Here is a 19,422-nt window from a genome sequence, read left to right as displayed (position 1 = left end):
CATGGGTTCTTTGTTGCAGGAAATATTAGTTCCACTTTCTTTCTCTAATCATCTCACCACTCTTAACATGACATACATGTCAAACCCCTTGTGGGCGTAACAACAACATTGGGATCCACAGATCCAAGCCAAAAAGTAAACACCCATCTTTTGTTTAGGATATTATTGCCCTTAATGTAAGGAAAAAACTGAAACTCTTGAAAATAATTTCAACAATTTTTTTATTGCTTCATATTACTGAACCAACATTTGATAGACCTTAAAGCATATACCTCTATGATACAGTACATGCCACTGCCTTATTTTGCACATATAAAAATAGAAATCATTTGCTTCTAGAAATTGAAATTGAAGACCAAAATTCGAAGTGTCCAGCTCAGTTCAGGAAGATACCTAAAGGTCACTTTATAGCGTCATGTATCTAATGTGAGCATTCCACAAAGCAGCACTACAGCCGTCGGCACTAAAGTTAACATCATTTACAATCCATATCAATAGAAAAGCAGGTTGTTTGCTAAACTCCACATGAAACACAAATGCAGTGTCAAAAACAAATCATCTTTTAAGTCAAACCCATTGTGCAAAATCACCACAGTGAAATACTGATTTATCTTTATGTGTCAGTGGGAGGGAAATCAAATGTGTTGATTGTGTTTCAATGGATTCTGAAATAATTGCAAACTGTGGTATAAAGTGCAGCAACACATTCAAACAATTGCATGAGAAAAGCTAAACTTTACTACCAGACCATTATTGTCCCCCTTAAGAAATAAAAGTGGAGAAGAAAGAACCTGTTGGAGAATAAGATCTGTTTCTATTGGTAGTTTGATATAAATGGCTAATGCTCGTTATTTTCATTTAAACTATGCTATGTATGCCCCAACACCCTTGATATTTTATGAAATCAATTATTTTAGAGTGATTAGAAATATAACTTCTGACTGAAAGTTCTGAAACTTGCATTGGGATCACCCAAGTGTCCATCAAAACTGAAATGATCCGAACCTCAATTTTCTTTATTTTTTAAATTTGTGCCCCCTGCTAAGACATAATTCCAGCATCTAACCCTTTGTGAAAAGATTTTATTTTTTTACAACACCTTAATTAGTGAACTGATCCAGGCTATTATTTTTACAATTTACAGACGTTATGCTAAGCTAAGCTAACCATCTTCGTACACTGTGCTGAGTGAGTTGACTGTTTCCTGTCATATACACATGGTCAAATCCTAAATACCAGAGTACCCCTTTAATATCTAACAGAAGCTTGTTTAGAACTTAAAGTGAATGTGAATTTGTATTCACTCTTGTTTCTATGCATGTTTTGGCAGTTTTTTTTTCTCCAACATTGTTCTTCAGTTGGCCATTAGTTCTCAGAGTCGTATAAGCCACTAAGGATTTCCCCACTTTATCATTTGGTTTTCTTTTTTATATATAATTTTAGGCTGGTAAAAATCTGAGCAGCGGACTTTAGAGGAGGCTTGCAGGTGAAATCTGCGAAAGGTGAAAAAAACATTAGCTTTCAGGGGAAATGGGTAAGACTGGGTTGGACCAGCTAACCCCTTTTCCTTGATTGTGTAAAATCCTTCATAATTTCTTATATAATGATTTCAAACCCAAGTAGTTTACTAAATTAGGTTGCACCAGTGAAACATAAGGAAGATCTTAACTAGTGAAGACCTCAGTAATGATTAAGCATTTGCTAGGAAACAATTTGCTTCATCCAATCAAAAGCAATCGACTGTGTAAACAAGAAGTCGCCTAAATAGTTTTACGGGAAAATGTAACTGCCAATCATTTATAAATGTTATGAGTTGTTTTAATTATGTCTGCATACGTGGAAACGTTTTTTGAGTAAGTAGTATTCATGCAGTAGTCTGTATAGTTCACTTTCTCTCCGCAGGGAAATTCAGCGTTCATAAAGTTGTTGGAACAGCTAATTAGCAGCAATATTTTTCATCCATCAGAATAAATATTTCTGTAAAATCAGTGTCAGTCTTGGATGTAACACAGGCAGAAAGGTTGTGAGGCTGTTTTTCCAGTTACATTTTTTGTAAAAAACCTCACTTAATGACCTCTCCTCTCCTGTAGGAACGTACTACACATTCCAGACTGTTTTTAAAATGAGAACATCTTAAGAAAAAAACATGTCCTCGGCTGTTTCCAGAGTGTCAAAAAATAAAATGTTCCTTCTTTACTCCTTGTTATCATCTAACAGCACACTCCAGAAATGTAACACTACAAATGAATTTAAAAAACACGTCTAATAAAAACATCTAAAAAAAGAAAAAACACAATCACAATGCTACATCTTCATGTCCCTCATTATCACTGACAACCTCAATTTGATGAAGGGTGTCATTTGAGACGAATCAACAATCGAAACGGAAACGCAGAGGCGTTCCCGTGCAAATATCGCCTCAGCAGCTCTGAAATGTCAAAAACGTCCAGTTAAGAGACACTTCAGTGTGAGCTGGACGACATTTCACCACACGCATTCAAAGGGAAGAACAATCTGAGGTAAAAGCTGTGCTCAACTGACCTTACTTCAAACCTATTTCAAAAAATTATAAAATTACAGCTTAAAATGTCAGCTCAGACAAAAACACATTAAATAGGGCGGACAGTCCACAGCTTTTGTGATGAGCTCATCGAAATTGAAATGTTCCATGAAGAATTGTTTGTCTTCACTCCTCAATGTCTCACAGCAGTAGTTGAATAAGAAGACTAGGCTGCAGGTGAACGTTTAGAGATTGTTTGAAGTTGGCATTTGACAGCCAAGCACGGAGCAAACTATAAAAAAAGTTTCACCACGGGAGCTGAGGGAAACTCAGATCTCAGCGCTGTGCAGAGCGAGTCAGCTCCAGCGTTTAAGAGGGGGAGCTGTGCGAGGAGGTGGACATCCTCCTGCCGTTCTTGCGCTCATAATTCACCAGACACTGCCCCACCAGGTATCTGGAGAAACAGGAAAAGTTGTGAGCAAATCCTTTTTTTAACATCATTAGTAAAGTACATGCACGTCTTCGCTGGTTGTAAAGCTGAAATGTTGTTTTAATCTTGTTAGAGGGCTTTTTTATTTTCTGATTTTATATCTGGTAAGATCCCTTTATTTATAGTTTTCCCCTGGGCCACACATTTGTTGCCCACATGCCACTTAAAGTTCACCAAAACAGTGTGCTCTGTTGCGTATGCATTATGCAGGGAAAAAAACTATTTTTCACATCTTCCTATCATAAAGCCTGTTCACATGAGCCAAGAGATTCTGCTTCACAAAAACCAGCAATTAGACCCATCCCCTGCTCTGTCTGGGGAAGGGTCTAATTGCTGGCCCAATAAATACATTATTAAAAATACATCCTACGTGCTGATGCTTTTCAGTAACTGATTTTCATTTGGCAACTCCAGATTCCAGGTCATTTGTTCCCTTTTTAACTCGGCCTGCCTCGGGAGTCTTTATGGTCAAGAGCAATGCTGACTTTCCCTACATCACGATATATACAAATATTTTGCCATATCACATAGCCTTATTGGCAGAAATGCGTGAATCAAACAGCTCCTTGAGCTTCTGAATATACTGACTTGTCGTTCTTGATGTGCTCGTAGAGGCGTTTGAACTGTCGTATCTGGAAGAACAGGACGGCCAACAGAATGACCACCATCATCAGGAGGGGATAGATCCTCCGCTCCACCAGCGTCTGCATCTCTGGTGTCACACCTACAGAGGAGGGGGGGGGGGGGAGGAATATGAGACACGTCATTACTCTAGGAACTGATGTTATATAGTAAATGAAAGACAAAATAAATATGAATTAGACTTTAGCTCGCACAGTGGATCAACACAGACGCGTGTACATACATATAGACTCACCAATAAGTGGTGTGATGCCTATAGAGATGGTGTAGGGAACACTGAGAGACAGCAGCAGGACGCAGATGACGGGGGCCGCCAGACCCTGCACGATGAAGTGGAGGTCGATGTTGCGGATACCGTTAGCGTACACCTGTAGGAAAGAGAGAAGTAACTGCTGATTGGTTGCTTTACTTCATTCCAATGCCAGTTAAACTACTTCTGTGCTTGAAAGTGACAGCTACATTTCCATCTTAGAATCTGCTTCTATCGATAGTTTTAAACATCTTTGATTAAACAGTGGACTAAATGGATCATGAAAAGAAATATTTCCTTTTTATAATCTGCATAGTGTATTTAAAGGTCGGTGTTTCAGTTTGTTTCACAATTGAATAAAGCTGGAAGGATGTGAGACTGACCTGCTCGATGACGGTTTTGAGCCACCACTGGGGGCCCATCAGTGTGATGGCAGCGATGATTTTAGCATGAAGCACGCCCAGGGCCCAGTCCTGTCACACACAGACACACAATCAATTAAGCAAGACACAATGAGGGTTGTCCGAAAAGTATGGCATCAGGGCAGTAACACTGCGCTGAGGCCGTCTGAAATGAGCCTAACAGCCTTAAGAAAAAAAAGGTGTCAAACTGGAATGTATTAGGAACATTTTGAAAAAATTAGATCTAGCCTGACATTCATTCACAAATTTGAAGTTTCCATACTCCATACATTGAATTTTAAATGCCAAGATGAGAAAGCAGGAAAAATGTAAAATGTATACTATCAGGTGGTTTCATCCCACATATTTAAATGCATACAGACTCCAGCCGTACCTGCCAGGGGTAGAAGAGAGGCGTCTGGTCCAGCTGCACTCTGAGAGGAGCGACGATGACCAGTTCGAACAGCAGACCCAGCAGCAGAGGGATCACCCCGGCCAACAGCACGGCCACAACGAGGGTCTTTAGGATCTGTTTGCACCAAGACATCACATTAAAATAACATCCATTTGCCACATTAGGCCCTGTGTCCACAGAGCGACATTTGCTGGCACAAAGAAAACGACTCGTTGAAAACAGTAAAAGTACAACCAGTGCCTGCCCGGCCAATCTACTCACACAACAGCTTCTTTGTCTTTGTTACAAAACTCTGTCTAAAAGACTTGGTCAAAGCAAGTTTGTCCTTCAATTTGTAACGTGACGTCACCAGCACTTTTCTTAATGTTGCGTAGGAACACTCAGAAAAAAGACGCAGGGTGTAACGCTTTTTATGTGAGGGCATTCGCTCTCTCCTCATTAAACATGTTTGAAGAGACGAAGAAAAAGGGCGCTTTGTAGACCCAGCCCCTATTACCGGCAGAGCTTATTTTTGCCATTTTTACCATGAGGCTCCACTCGTGGACCTTGATCAGGATGATGGTGCGCCCCTGGGGCATCCAGGACAGCACCACGGTGGCGGCTCGGATGGACAGCCAGCAGATGTACAGGCCACTGGCCGCCGTGTACAGCTCGTGAACCAGGGCGCTGCCCATCCAGAACGACATCAGCCAGCGGCCAGCAAACACTGGGAGAGGGGGGGGAGACGTGTTAGATAGGAGCCAATTACTTGGAAATGAAATTAAAAAGGTGGAAGGCAGAGAAACTTACCCGGCAGTGTGAGGCAGAGCAGACTAGCCAGCAGCAGCGTCACACACATGAAGACGACCAGGAGGACGATCTAACAACACAAAGGAACAAAGAAAGTCAGCTGTGCAGGAAAAATGAACAGAATAGAATTCTGACTATTTATCCAAATGAAGTCCATATTTTTAGATTCATTAATTGAATTTATTTTAAAGACCTTTTAAGGTTCTCCTGGTATTTGATATTAAATAATATTGTGAGTCACCTTGAGGGAGAAGTCGACGGGCCGGTGGTACGCCTGGAAGCCGATAGGACCGCCCTGCTGCAGAATGGCCTGATGGGCAGCGTGAAGCCCCTCCCCCAGGCCAGGGAACCTGTTGTTATGGCGATCGGGAGGGTTGTTGTTTGGATTATCATCATCATCATCTTCATGGTCTCCCAGCAGGTAGGAGTGAAGGTCACTGTGGGGAGCCATTAGAGCGAAATTATTTGAGTCTTATTACTATTGGATGTTTTGATTTGCCCCTGTTATATGAACACTGATTGTTCCTCTGTGGCCAATATGTTGTTAACAATTATGGTACACAGAATATAAAGCCAAACTAAAACTAATCACTTTTCTTTATTCAGGCAAAGTCATATTTACTTTCTTCAATGTATTAATCAGAGCAGGCTCCCATTGCATGCCATCGTTCTGATTTGTTCCTAAACTACAGTGTGTGACCTACAGCATGTATCCAGTTGTGAAGGTCCAGGCGTGGATGAGGCGTTTGAGCCACTGGCGGGTGTGGCCCTGCTCCAGCAGCGCTGGCAGCACCACCTGAAGCAGCAGCAGCTCCAACGACAGCTCGCTGACGGGGGCGTCGCTGTGGAGACGACACATAAACCAAACTCAATTCAGTTTCTCATACACTGTCAATATAACCAGTAACAGCAGAAGCTTATTTCTTCTAGCAGCTTCCTGTTCTTGTTAAGCCTGAATAGTCAGGAAATACAACTGTAGCTTTGCAATACTGTGAGTTAAACGACAATGTAGCGTTGTACCTGTAAAGCATGACGTTGTAGGGCAGGAAGTTTGGGAAGAGCAGTTTAATGATTCGTATAGGAAGCCAAAGCATCAGCAGAACTATGGAGCCAAACACCACCTAGAAAAATACACACAGAAAAAACACACATTAATGTTTGTTCATTCTATACTATCGCACGGTAAACAGAGGAACCAGTCACATTAGGCTGCATTCATTGCGCGAATCCTATCCTATTTTTATGCTTACTGAGGATACGTCACATCAATGGATTTTCATTTCTATAGTTTCTGTCAGTTAACCTCAATAACCATCATTTTACACTTTAAATCGATTGCTCCTCTTTGAAATGTGCTTGATTTTGGTCATTTTTGCACTTTAAGTATATTTTGATGGCAATTATTTTCAAGTCAAGTAATAAGCGTTATTGGCATTACATTTGTTATCGATTTCAATGTGACTAGAATGTAACAATGCAGACAAAACAAAAACAATGCAGGTGTTGACTACTACTACCGATTATAAACAAGATATCAAATATTGTATAAATAACTTCTACTGATACCATTTTTAATTTTAAATATTTTGTTTTTAAAATGTTCTACTCTATTACAGCATATCAGAGTAAACATAGATCTGGGCCTGGTTAGCCCGCAGTAGGTTTGAGAGTGAGCAGAGCAGGAGGATACTACACTGACCACAGAGAGGATGAACCTGCGCAGGTGTCGGTAGATGGGCAGGTGGATCATCTCCTGCACCGGGTTAAAGTCTGGATCGTTCAGGTTCCTCAGGAACCACAGCACGCCGGGCCGGAGCACCTGCAGCCACAAAGAAATGTCAAAACATTTCATAAGATATAAAAGGGGTTTTACAGTTAAGACAAGTTGCAACACATGGCCAAGTCCTCCACTGACCTCTCGGAGCAGCAGGATGAAGGAGGCGAAGTAGAAGACGTAGACCATGCCCACCAGCCAGTGGAGGAACATGGTGGTACCGGGGGCCGAGTCGAAACTCTGCTTCCTGTCTTTCAGAGTCGCATCAAACATTTCCTGCAATGAACATGGGTTTAATTATGCTTTCATTACCAAAAGAAAAGTCTGGTATTTGCCGAACAAATGTGATATTTTGAGGTGTTTGTGATCACATGTGTTAAGAGTGCCATGATTGCATTTAATTAGTTTGCCTAGTCATTAAGGGCCAGCACATATCACTGGGTTTGCTCTGCATGATTGTCTTACCAGTGAGCAAATGTCGAGCCACCAGCCACAAATCAGCGGGAACAAGCCTATCTCCATGACAACCAGCAAGGACACCTGCAACATGTAACAAAAAACAAAGCAATTAAGTTTCTGGTTTCATGATTTGGTCGTGTAATCATAATTTACCTAATTATGTTTTTTGCCTGAAAGCATTCCAAATTTGATGTAAAAAAAAAGAAAGATGTTTGTAAACATCCCAATCTTGCATCTTTAATTTACCTTGACGACGATGTAGAAGACACCCACGAGACGTCTGCATCGCTGGAACCTTACTAATGAAGCAAACGCCTGAAGAGGGCGAGTTAAGGACTAACACCACCATCTTAAGTTAATAACATTTAGTTTATATATCAGGCATTCAAATAAGTAAGTATTTTATACAAACTCCTGGAGACAAAACAGACACCTGACATTAGCTTGTGGCTTCCTGTATGGCAACACTCACATTAGAAAGTAGATCAAATAAAGAAATATTGAACAAATATGCACTAAAATCAAACAACAGTTTACCGATCATACAGTACCTAAAGTGTCTGAGGAATACTTTTGGGTCATTTCATGAATAAAAGTTATTGTTGCGTTTGAAGAGGATACATGGAAGAGTATGAGATTTCCAGCCAGGAGGATGTACCCCAGTATGGTGGTGACGAGTCCATCGAAGTGGGAAGCTTTGATCTGGAACCATATATCATCATTTAAAAAAATGTCATCACTGCATAGAAAACCTAGTTTCATTTCATTTGAATAGTATAAATACCCCCCAGATGCACTTACATAATCTTCAAAGCCCAGTCCAACCACGGAGAAATGGCCAATGTGATACGGGCAAAAAGCTAGAGGGAAATACGAAGGCTTTGTTAGGATCTGTGGTTTAGTGGAGACAATAAAATCATATTTATTTTCTTTATAAATACATTTAAGAACAGTACAACATTAATATGATGAATCAGAATGAGAGCATTTGTTATCCCTGTTGAAATTGGTTTTGTGAAAGTATAGGTATAACGAAGTCTCACCAAAGACGAGGATGACGAGGGTGTTGAGAGAAACCACCCAGAACACATGCTCCTACAGGAGAAACACACACACAAGCGTCTCAGTCAATGTTAAACAATTCAAACACACAATGAAACAATGTTTACTGTATATTTGTATTTCAACATGTATATTTTGTAACCTTTTTAATGCTGTTTTATTTCTATTTTGGGTTTTACATTTTAGAATTCCATATTTCTGCTCTTTCAATTTCTCGTGTGCAATGCCTTGTCTTTTATGCTGCTGTAACGCAAACATTTCCCAATCGATAAAGTACATCTTATCTTAAATCAAATCACGAAAGACAAAATATTGAGGCAGACTAATTTTATGACTACTACAATTTTATGACTATGTGTAACGAATCAACAATAAAAACTAGCATGTGTTTAAACATTTTCGTGGACCTGATGCTAGAAATAACTATGGTAATGCTAATTTGCCTAGACGTGGCAAGTTATGTGGCTACTTCAGGGTGCTACATTTATGGGAAATATTTGAGGTAAAAATGTACCAGAATCTGCCTCTAAGGGTCACTTTAAACTGTGTGTGGAAGAAGAAAGAAAGGGTGAGCACTTACCAAAAAAACTAAAGAGCCATCCAGCCCAAGCATCTGGTACACAAACAGAAAATAATGTCATAATGATGCTTTGTAATACATATACAGTACATAAACATGCTACTAGTTTAACTAACTGCTGCTATTTCTAAAACACTTCTAAACTCTCTCTCAACTTTTTTGTCAAAGAAGACAACATTCCTGGAAGTGGCCAAAATCTGAGAAAGTGCTGCTTAAAAGGTAGGGTAGGTAAGTTTGAGAAACCGGCTCGAGATACACTTTTTGTTATATTCCATGGAATGCTCTTAACATCCCGATAGCAATGAATATCTTAAGTGCTTTGACAAAAAATCCATAAAAAAATGTCATCTGTGGAAGCCGTAGTACTGTAAAAAGCACGACCAATCATTTTAGCCGGCCCGGCTAAAATAACTGGATGGCCTACCTGCCTGTCAGCCTTCCATCTGTGCACAAACTTATCTCGTGCCCTCATTGGTCATGTGCGCGTACGTGTGTGTTGGAGGAGGGGCTCTGTAAGGAAGTGGCAGATTTTTTCCGGCTGTGTATTTTCAAATTCTAGCACACTCGAGCTGGTTTCTCCAAAATTACCTACCCCACCTTTAACTGCTCAAGATGTATATTTCCTGTCACAGAACGTCTTTTTTTATTACCCTAAAATAATTTTGCATAATAAAAGTGTGTGTGGTCCTGAGTCTAGTATAAATTATTCAGTGTGTACATTCTTACGGTTAAAATATTAAAAACCTGTCTTTCAGGCTGTGGTGCCCAACGCTATTTAACTATATTTTATTACAGTGTCCTTAAAGATTTTTTGTTTTATATGGAGATTCTTTGTTTTATATTTTATGTATGCACCATGACATCAAGTCAAATTCCTCGTATGTGTGAACCTACCTGGCAATAAACCTGTTTCTGATTCTGATTCTATTAATATCATTTAGGATTTGAAATTCCTGTAGTGTGCACCAGGCATTATACTTTGCTTTTGTAGTTTTGCTACAATACACAATTTTTTGGGAGGGTGGCTGGAGACATACAGTATGGACAAATAATAGTCTCCCACCCTCTCCCAGGTCAGCTCCTCTGCTGCGCGGTCCCACTCCAGGGCATTCCAGTTCAAATCTTCTGCGAAAGATAATCAGAAACAACTGAAACAGTAAGCAACACCTGTGATGTGCAGTTAAAACAGGTCTGTCAAAAACACTGGTTCCGACATAGTTTACATGTACTCAATCTTAAAACCATTGTTTAGAGGCATTTATCTATTTGTTATGTATTTAAACTGGCCATATAGCTGCATAACATTTCATAAGTTTTACATCCTCTGGGCCTAGTCTATGTTTTTACATCCACACCGACCTTGTCCTCCGTTATTGGCATCAGCAGCGTCCTCCTCCCTGCCTTCCTCATCGTCCTCCTCCTCTTCGTCTTCCTCCCCATCATCGTCCTCATCGTCAAGTTCGGCTTCATCTCTGCCAGCTTCAGGTGGGTCGGCGGGAGGCAGCCCGTCTGGGGCGGGGTCTGCAGGGGCCGGGGCTTCTGCGGCAGCCTCTGCGTTGACGCCAGCGTTAGCACCAGGAACCTGAAGAATCATGAGATAACAAACAACATTTTTGCTGAGAGGCTGAGGTTGGCTTTATCTGACGCGATCACATAAGGTTAATAACTAACTGACAAACTGCCCCCCCCTGAAATTCAAGGTGTTTTATTTATTTTTTATATATATATATATAGCGCCAAATCGAAACTGAAATCATCTATCTACGCTCCGCCCCGCCCCGCCCGCGCACTCAGAGAGAGAGAGAGAGAGAGAGAGATAGAGATAGTTGTACAAAAATAAAGTAATAAATCATTCCAATGTGTACTATCGGACAGTAAAAAAAAATACAGTTTAAAAGGGGAGTGATTAGTAAAATATGCATAAATAAAAAGAAAGAATGCTAACTAGGTAACATAAGATAAGAGAGAGGAGTTTATAAAATAAACAAGTTTAAATTATTTGTTATTGGTTGTGATCATATTCTAAAGATGTTTGGATTATTGAAATAAATACGGTTCTGTTTCATGAGTGTTGAGAGCTGTATCCATGAATCTCTTAACTTGTGCTCAAAGTGCACCAGATTGATGCATTTAACTTCAACTTTAAAAAAAAAATCTTCCCGAGGGAGCGTGCCTCCGGACCCCCAAGAGGATGTGAGGTCCACCCACAAATAAAGCAGGTTCACATGGAGAGGATACTAGATAAGTTTGCCAGGCATTGTACACTACACATTTTCTTGGATTGCACCATAGTCCTAACAAATATTTTGTTAGAAAGGCAAGAAAAGGGATTCAAATCGAGAACTATTTCCATTGCGGAGGGCCCACAGAAACCCAGTTTTGTGTCCCCCCCACTTCTCAAACCAAAGTAACTTTCTCCCCCCCCACCCTGCACGGATCGCCCTCATCGGACCGCCCTCATCCCGCCCTGGCAGCACCCCCCCAAAGCAGTAAACCTAGGGGATTTATCCAACATAAATGACCAATTTGTGTAAATTAAATGATATTGCTCTATTGTGGTACGTCTATTTCGTGATTATGTTTTATATCTACATGTACTGTGTATTTTGTTGTTTTTGTTATTCAAAGCAGTGTATTTTAACTACACACATGAAACACAACAAGGAACAAGATTTGAACATGATATATGGCAATTGCTCCCCCTTGTGTTTTCTCTCTCTCCTCTCCTCTTTGCTCCCTTATCCCAGCTGCTCCTGATCTGTTCCTGGCTCTGCTTTGATCAGGTGTTCCAGATCTGCCATTATCTCTGATACTTAAGGAAGGCTGGAGGAGAAGACGCCCTTTCTTGTTTTGCTGCCAGACACAGTGGAGTCGTCCTTAGCTTAGGATCTTTCTCTTTATTTCACCCTTATTCCTTACTGTGGTCCAGTTTTCGCAGCTTTGTTTCTTGTATCATTTATGTGTTTCTCTTTAGTTCAGAGGGGGAAGCTTTGGGTCTGACGGCCCCTGGTGTGGCTGGCCTGGACTTCCCTAATGTTGTTACACTAGGAGACGAAACGGGTGTTATCCGCTATAGTTCTTTATCGTATGGACGGTTCGTCCACACGAGGCTGTAACGGAACCGCGGAAACGGAGCCCTCAAACGATAACGCATCCCAAAGTGGGAAGGTCTGGTAACGTAACGCTTGCGGCACCGTGTGTACGCCCTAAACTATCATAGCCCCGCCTCTCCCCACTTCTCCTGCTCACCCCCGCGTCACCCGCGTCTTTGCTGATGTGTTTCGCCAACAACAACAACAATGGCGGATCACAGGGTTGCGTTCGTGCTCCAGACGCTACTGACCATGATACAGATGTTAGTGCAAAATCTACAGCTCCTCTACCACAACCATCAGCAACAAGTGGACATGGAGAACTACATGAACTACATGTTGCTAAAACCACCGCGGAGAATAAACAGAAGGACAACCAGGCAACCATGGCAACCATACTCAGGGGGTCTTATTCGCTGCTTTTGTTGTATTTTGTGGCGGAAGTACAGCGCCACTTACAGGCCCGGCATATGTACTACAGCGTCTCCAGCGGGTCGAGCGGTCTCGTGTGGACGGACACGTTTCTTGAGCCGATTCCGTGTGGACGGAAGACTTTTTTAATATCGACTTCGGTTCGTTTTCGTCTCCGTGTGGACGGGGCCTCATATAGTTGGTTAAGTTTGTCTCAAGTGTAACGTCTCAAATATATGTTGCGGGTGACAAACTGAGCCACTGAGTTTTTGTTGTCTTGTGGCTGTAACACTATAAACTCTGTGCAGCACATCCATGTCAAGCTCTGTGGAACAATGTTGAAGCAATTGCATATTCCCTATCAAATAAAAATAAATTAAACATTTTGGAAAGCAGTCCTGAAGCTTAACAATCTGCCTGCAGCAGCAACCGCTAAAAATGAATGTTGCAGCTGCAAATCCAGCATAGAAGAGCAAAATATAACACAGGCGGATTAACATTCTGTGTATTCAGGTGAAGAACCTTATCTTAAGTCCTATTTTGCTACAAAGATTTTATAACAAAACTGCATTTTGTCCATAAATGCAATTAATAGTAGTGATAAAATAACAGTGACTCAACACTGAATATAGTAATGATTACCATTTTGGCAATTATTGTGCAACTGAACTCACCTCATTAGCTGCTGCAGGGCCGTTCTGCTGGTTAGGAACCAGAGGCAGTTGATTCTGCTCTAACCACTGGGGAGCGCCACCGTGGACTATTTGCTCTCTAAGCCACACCAGGCTGATGAAGGCGCACAGCGTGCAAGTGACCACAAAACAGCCCTGGAGGCAGTCAGCAAGCAGGTTTTGCCTGCGAGGAAGAGAAGAAACATTATGATTTGACCAGTGATATCAAAACTATTTAACCCATTACTTTGTTAGAGTTGCACAAAATAAAATATGGGGGATTGAGTATAGGGAAACTAAGGAAACACCAATCAGATCTTAATCTTCTTGATGGAACTCCCGTGTACACAATATATGGAGACTTACAACATACAGGATACAGTTTTAGAGAGAAGGGGAAAGAAAACGCAAACTTACGTTGAAAGCATATCTAATGGCAGCGTAAGGAGAGAGCTCACAGAGCCGGTAAATAAACACTTGTAGATACGACCTGTTAGAAAGGCAAACGTATAAAAAACAACAATCAGAAAAGTATTTCTTACAGTGACATCTACTGTAAAAACTTAAAACTATGATCCAAATTCTCAAATGTTATTGGAATTATCTGTTTGTTTAACACTGAATAAAACCTAAAAAACACAACACAAACAACAAAAAGGAGTTTTTACAATGGACTGGTGTGACTTACATGCTGTCAGAGGCACCACCCCTAGCCAGGCAAAGGCCACCAGTGTATAATGGAACCAGTATCTGATGGCTGTTCCAATACTGGTGACCAGCCCTGCAAAGATGTCCTGGACAGGCAAGCGGGATGGCATGTCTGGAGAGTAAACTGGAGAAAGAGAACAGGAGAGGTAAAAGACAGATGGTGGAAGTGAGGGGGAAGAATTGTCATAAGTCAAAACCACAAGTTAATACATTTGTTGTGTAATGATCCAATTCACCACCAAACAACTTACTTGGTGTAAATGCAAACCTGTGTTTGCATAATTCACAGTATTCTTTTCTGCTGTGTTTCAACCACTGCAGTAAGCTGTGAAAAGAAGGAGACATATTGAGTTAACTCGCTTAATCCTATAGAAACAAGAGTTTTGATCACCGCATTAAAGTCCAACAACATTTTCATGTTCTTATGAATATGGTAGTTAATATTGTTTTCAGGTGTGTAACTACTTCTCAATTGTATTCGGGTACATTCCAGTAGAGTTATGTCTTTGTTTGAGTCCCTGCTTATTTCTAACTTAGAGAATGATTTCCTCATGTTGGAATACACTACAACAACATTTTAACAGATTGACAGCTTGGAAATCTAAACAGATAGCAACCTACATTTAACCTTAAAAAGGTATTTTAGGCAGAGAAAAGACAAAGGAAAATAAACAAACAATACACTTTTAAATGTAACTTGGGTCACTGAACGTACCATTCTTGATGGATAAACTTGATGCTGCCAGTACAGACACAGGGGTGGAAGAGGGGCTTGTCCTGACTACCCTCCGACCGACATACCCGACAGATGTCCGCTGTAGGCACACAACATCATAACATGAAATCATACTCCTGAAATATTTCATTTCATTAACTTGGCATGTTGCATTTGTATCTACAGATCAAGATTTAAAGTTTTTACAGTCATAGGCACATAGCTACAGTGTAGTTGTAATGATAATCTTAACGTTTTTACAGTCAAATGCACATAGCTACAGCATAGTTGTAATGACAAACTTAAGTCCCAGGCTAACAGTGCCATACACAATATACTTAGAACAAAGAAATAAGTAAAATAGTACACTAGTACAATGAATAAAGTGCAAGTGATACCATAGTGCAAGTAAATGCAGTAGTAATTTGCCTTAAGCTAAACTCATGACACACCTTTAATGCCAAAAGTTGAAAATAATTTTAAGACCATGCAAGCTTTCAGCATACTTTTCTCTCTCAATGGTTTCAGGAGTTGCAACTAAAAACATTTGTGATAGCATTTGTAGGTCAATGACAGTAGGGCAAACTGCAATCCTTGGATTACCTGTGTCACTGGATGACCAAAATAAAATGACTATAATTAGCCCAGGGTAAAGAGCATAGACATGTGGGGATACCCTGAGTATATTTTTGACTGACTTATTAAGCTATAGCCTACTCATATTAACTAGTGCACTATATCACAAAGTGTGAGCGCAGAAACGAATGGCTGTAATGCATTTCAAGCATAAATAGTGCTCAGAGTAAATGTGTTGTTTAAACGTACCAGGAATGACAATAGTAAGATTACAACTGTATGTTTTAGAATGTCAATTACATTGTATTCTACATTGTAACACGAGCATTGGTCAACGTGGCAGGTCAACCCAGTGTGTGAATGTAACGTAAACTAGGTTAGTTATGATACTGTACGTAATAACGGTTGTTTTAAACTATACTAACGTGTTGCCGACGTTAATAATAAGCTATTAATTACTTTAATGCAAAACTGCTGTCTTCTAAGATGTCACATAATATATTTGTGGACAATACAACGTACGTTTTAGTGAACGCAAACAGAAACCTAACGTTGCTGACTTTACAACAGCTGATAGCTAACGGGTGTAAGTTGAAGCTAGTTAGCTGGCTAGCTAATGCTAATTGGCTAGCGGTTTCTAGAATTCTAGTGAACCTCGGTCAAAGTGAAAGGAAATGTAGGAGCATGCATTCCCACTGGCAGCAGTGACATGGTGATTTGAGTGTGATACAGACAATGTTAGTATCTTTATTCACTAGTTAAAGCGTACAAGTTAATCAAGTTTTAACATTAGCTACCTTCCTCAGCGGTGTCCATCTTGACTGGCTAATAAGGCAGCCCTGCTCCACAACAGTCAGGCCAGTCAGTCAGTAAAAAGAAAGCGACAACCGCCTGCTATCTTCATGTAAACATTTTAAATTATTGTTCAGTTCAAGCTCCGAAGGTCTCGACGAGACCATGCGTTTCGTAATTAAATAAAGCCTTTTCTCTTCATAGTACTTCAGCTAGCGGTCAGGACATGTCCAACTCCACATCGTGCTGTTATGTGGTGTTTGCACCATTAGGTGGCAGTCAAACGCAGTCCACCAGCTTGGTAATGACCATACTGTATATAATTACATTACTTTATTTCATAAATAAACATGTATAACAATATGACACAGTTCAAGAGGTTTTCTGGTTATCATGCAAAATAATGTTTGTACAATACAAACAAAGTTCTACCAGACAGGGTTGCTTTTATTTTCAATCCACTTGGCAATATTAGATCTTTGTCTTTCTGTAAAGGAATTACACTTTCTATAAATAATCAAAGTTATGCAATTAAACATTGCAAATAACTTATACTTTCTCATTAATCATAGTTTACGTTATCTTTAATCCTTGACGTATCAAACATTAAAAGCCCAGTTGATCATTCACCCCAAAAGTGAACATGGGAGTAAAATAATCCTGTTATAACTGTAAAATAAGATAATAAGTACTTTATTGATCCCAATGTGGGAAATCTTTGCGTAGACAACTGACTTTGAGTAAGTGTAACCACCCACCAAGGGCAGTGTCAACCAGTCTTATTTTCTACTTTGCCCAATATCGTACTCGGACATGTGGTGTAAAGACATAACACTTTGTAGCACTTTCTTTTTAATCAGTCCTTCCCAGCATCTTCAGGCCGACCCCACAGTAGAATTGCGTGGATTTAAAAGAAAAAAAAAGAGATTGTCCCAGTGTTGCAGAGCATCATAATAATAATAATAATAATACATTTGATTTATATAGCACACTTTAAAAACAACGTCATCTCAAGGTGCTTCACAAAGCTAAAATGACATTATTTTTCAACAAGATAAGAGTTACATTTATGTGGGTGAATCTGGTTTATCTTTGGGTTCTGGTGTTGTTTCCCTTGTCATGCCATTTTGCAAGTGTGTTTTAAATGTCTTGGCATCGTACACCCAAACAGTGTCTATGCCCTCTCCGGCGGTGCATTCAGGGACCCAAGTAGGAAAGGGAAAGCGGCATGCCACCACCTTGGCTGTACTCGGTAACTCGCTTGCAAGCTTCACCTCCAGCTGGTCCATCTGCAGATACAGACAGCAACAATTAAAATATCAAGTATAAGAATATCAAGAGTCATACAGGGATTTGAAATATTTATTTGTCAACTCAAATGCAAAGCTTATAGGCGGTAGAGTTATAACTTGGGGTCTTGATAACATTAAAGTAGGGGGAAAATGGGGACTCACCATTTGAGGGACTCCAAATATGACAACATTGGAGTACTGAGCAAAACTGACCTAGAAAAAGAAAGAAAGAATTATGCAGTCAAAATAAATGAATTGTGGTGAGTCACAACATAGTATATTTAAATCATGTCTCACTGACCTTCCATAAGTCAGAGATGTGGAAGGAGGTGGAGCGGTGAACTCCCTCTCTAAAGGCCTTGTAGCGAGAATACCACACCAGCCAGGGGTTCAGCTCAAAGCCTGACGCCTTAAAGCCATGCTTAGCTGCTGCTATCACCTGCAAGAGGAAGGAGGGTGAAGGGAAATTCAATACATCACTAACAATATACAGCAACTGCAGCATCAGTTGGATGTAAAGCAAGTATGGTATTCATTTTGAGAGTATTATCTGATGTATTTTACATTTGAATTTGCAAGAGGTGGATTTTTTTTTTTTTATATATTAAGATTTCACTGGTTTTTAATGTGAAAACAACTAAACATAAACCAGAAAATGTAAGCTTGATATGAATTTTAGGAGAGATATAAAATATGTTTAATAGACATATTTTAGGCTAAAATGGCTCTGGAATAAGGAGATTCCTGCTTTTGTTTGTTTCAAATCATATTAAAATGAATACATTTGGATTTTGGCCTGACAAAACAAGACATTTAACTACACCAACTTGGATGGACCTTTGTTATTTATTACTTTTAATCATTTTCTTGCTTTTCTTTGCAGTTGTTTTGCTTCTTTTTGTAGTCTTTATGCATATGTTCCTGGTTGGTATTGTGGGAGTAACACTTTGTAGGTTATTGCTGGTGATAATGGGGAGATATCTTCAGCACACCATGCTGACTAAATCTCACTTTGCCACTGGTTTACCACAGGTTAAGACAACAAAGCACTTACTATCCTTCCATCTCCACTCCCGATGTCCACCAGGCGGCCTGTTCTGGCTCGCAGCACCCTGAGGACATTCTCCACCTGAGCCGTGGTGGCAGGGACGAACGGGAGGCAGACTTTCCTCAGGGCAGGGGCGACAAACGGAGTCGCTACTGCATACAGGGCGACCAGTGACCCTCCTAACAACCCAGTGACGACGAGACCAAGGTTACTCCTGCTCTTTTTCTCCGTTACCTGTCCTGCTGCTACTGAGTCCAAAAAAAGCTCCTCTTGTGACATGTTGCCAGCTTATTGGAAACGCAGTACGTTTAAATCATAGACGGTTTAAATCCGTAACTTTAGCCGCACTTGGACTGTATGAATGACAGCTCGGATTCGCCTTAATGTTAGCTGACCATAGCTACCTAACATAAATGTCATATATAAAATATATAATTTGTTGTGTCAAAAGCGAAAAACAAATGATTATTGGTCAAAGAATTAGCTAAAGAGAAAGTCCCACAAGTCTTAAAAGATGACCTGTGCGTCGCTCTAATGAGTCCGATAGGAAGACAAAGATAATTGGACGAAGGTTCCGTTCTGCTTTCGTTCCCTAGTAAATGCATACATAAAAATAATTGCAAATAAATGCACACACATTAAATGACAATGCCATGGTGCCATGCAGTGTAAAGGAAAAAGCTGATGTTTAATTAAATAAATAAATAGAGACAGCCATTTAACCAACATGGATAAATCATCCAGAAATAAAACGG

The 19,422-nt window shown here is 40.2% G+C and overlaps 2 protein-coding genes across 3 annotated transcripts; both read right to left on the bottom strand.

Annotated features, from left to right (window-relative positions):
• Nucleotides 1–204: 204 nt before the first annotated feature.
• Nucleotides 205–16,574, bottom strand: LOC117488776 (E3 ubiquitin-protein ligase MARCHF6-like). Of its 2 annotated transcripts, none has more exons than XM_034137864.1 (26): nucleotides 16,333–16,574; nucleotides 14,960–15,059; nucleotides 14,496–14,569; nucleotides 14,225–14,368; nucleotides 13,954–14,026; nucleotides 13,540–13,720; nucleotides 10,722–10,944; nucleotides 10,426–10,487; nucleotides 9,363–9,395; nucleotides 8,764–8,815; nucleotides 8,522–8,580; nucleotides 8,342–8,422; nucleotides 7,967–8,035; nucleotides 7,727–7,801; nucleotides 7,403–7,537; nucleotides 7,187–7,306; nucleotides 6,508–6,608; nucleotides 6,192–6,329; nucleotides 5,729–5,924; nucleotides 5,488–5,557; nucleotides 5,223–5,404; nucleotides 4,678–4,812; nucleotides 4,266–4,355; nucleotides 3,868–4,000; nucleotides 3,579–3,714; nucleotides 205–2,954 (listed from the first exon to the last, which is right to left on the bottom strand). In XM_034137864.1, exons 1-26 carry the CDS (start codon nucleotides 16,349–16,351, stop codon nucleotides 2,870–2,872), a joined length of 2,766 nt encoding a protein of 921 aa, XP_033993755.1. In that variant the 5' UTR covers nucleotides 16,352–16,574; the 3' UTR covers nucleotides 205–2,869. The 2 variants fall into 2 exon arrangements, with proteins under 2 accessions (XP_033993755.1, XP_033993756.1); XM_034137865.1 differs by having other exon boundaries at nucleotides 10,426–10,484.
• Nucleotides 16,575–16,703: 129 nt separating this feature from the next.
• On the bottom strand, nucleotides 16,704–19,194 carry atpsckmt (fATP synthase c subunit lysine N-methyltransferase). The gene is made up of 4 exons (XM_034137958.1): nucleotides 18,674–19,194; nucleotides 17,921–18,058; nucleotides 17,782–17,832; nucleotides 16,704–17,616 (listed from the first exon to the last, which is right to left on the bottom strand). The coding sequence occupies exons 1-4, from the start codon at nucleotides 18,944–18,946 to the stop codon at nucleotides 17,395–17,397; spliced, it is 684 nt and encodes a 227-aa protein (XP_033993849.1). The 5' UTR covers nucleotides 18,947–19,194; the 3' UTR covers nucleotides 16,704–17,394.
• Between the last annotated feature and the right edge of the window lie 228 nt (nucleotides 19,195–19,422).

The sequence above is a fragment of the Trematomus bernacchii genome, unplaced genomic scaffold (assembly GCF_902827165.1).
Source record: "Trematomus bernacchii unplaced genomic scaffold, fTreBer1.1, whole genome shotgun sequence".
Taxonomy (NCBI): Eukaryota; Metazoa; Chordata; class Actinopteri; order Perciformes; family Nototheniidae; genus Trematomus; species Trematomus bernacchii.
This window is presented reverse-complemented; position numbering and strand designations above follow the sequence as displayed.

Coding starts and splice junctions, on each gene's coding strand:
- atpsckmt (XM_034137958.1), bottom strand. CDS start 18,946: ATGTCACAAGAGGAGCTTTTTTTGGACTCAGTAGCAGCAGGACAGGTA. Junction 18,059..18,673: donor GGAGTGGAGATGGAAGGATA/GTAAGTGCTTTG, acceptor TTCCTCTTGCAG/GTGATAGCAGCAGCTAAGCA. Junction 17,617..17,781: donor TATTTGGAGTCCCTCAAATG/GTGAGTCCCCAT, acceptor CTGTATCTGCAG/ATGGACCAGCTGGAGGTGAA.
- LOC117488776 (XM_034137864.1), bottom strand. Junction 8,581..8,763: donor CCTCGTCATCCTCGTCTTTG/GTGAGACTTCGT, acceptor ATTTCCCTCTAG/CTTTTTGCCCGTATCACATT. Junction 4,001..4,265: donor TCAAAACCGTCATCGAGCAG/GTCAGTCTCACA, acceptor TCTTTCCTACAG/GTGTACGCTAACGGTATCCG.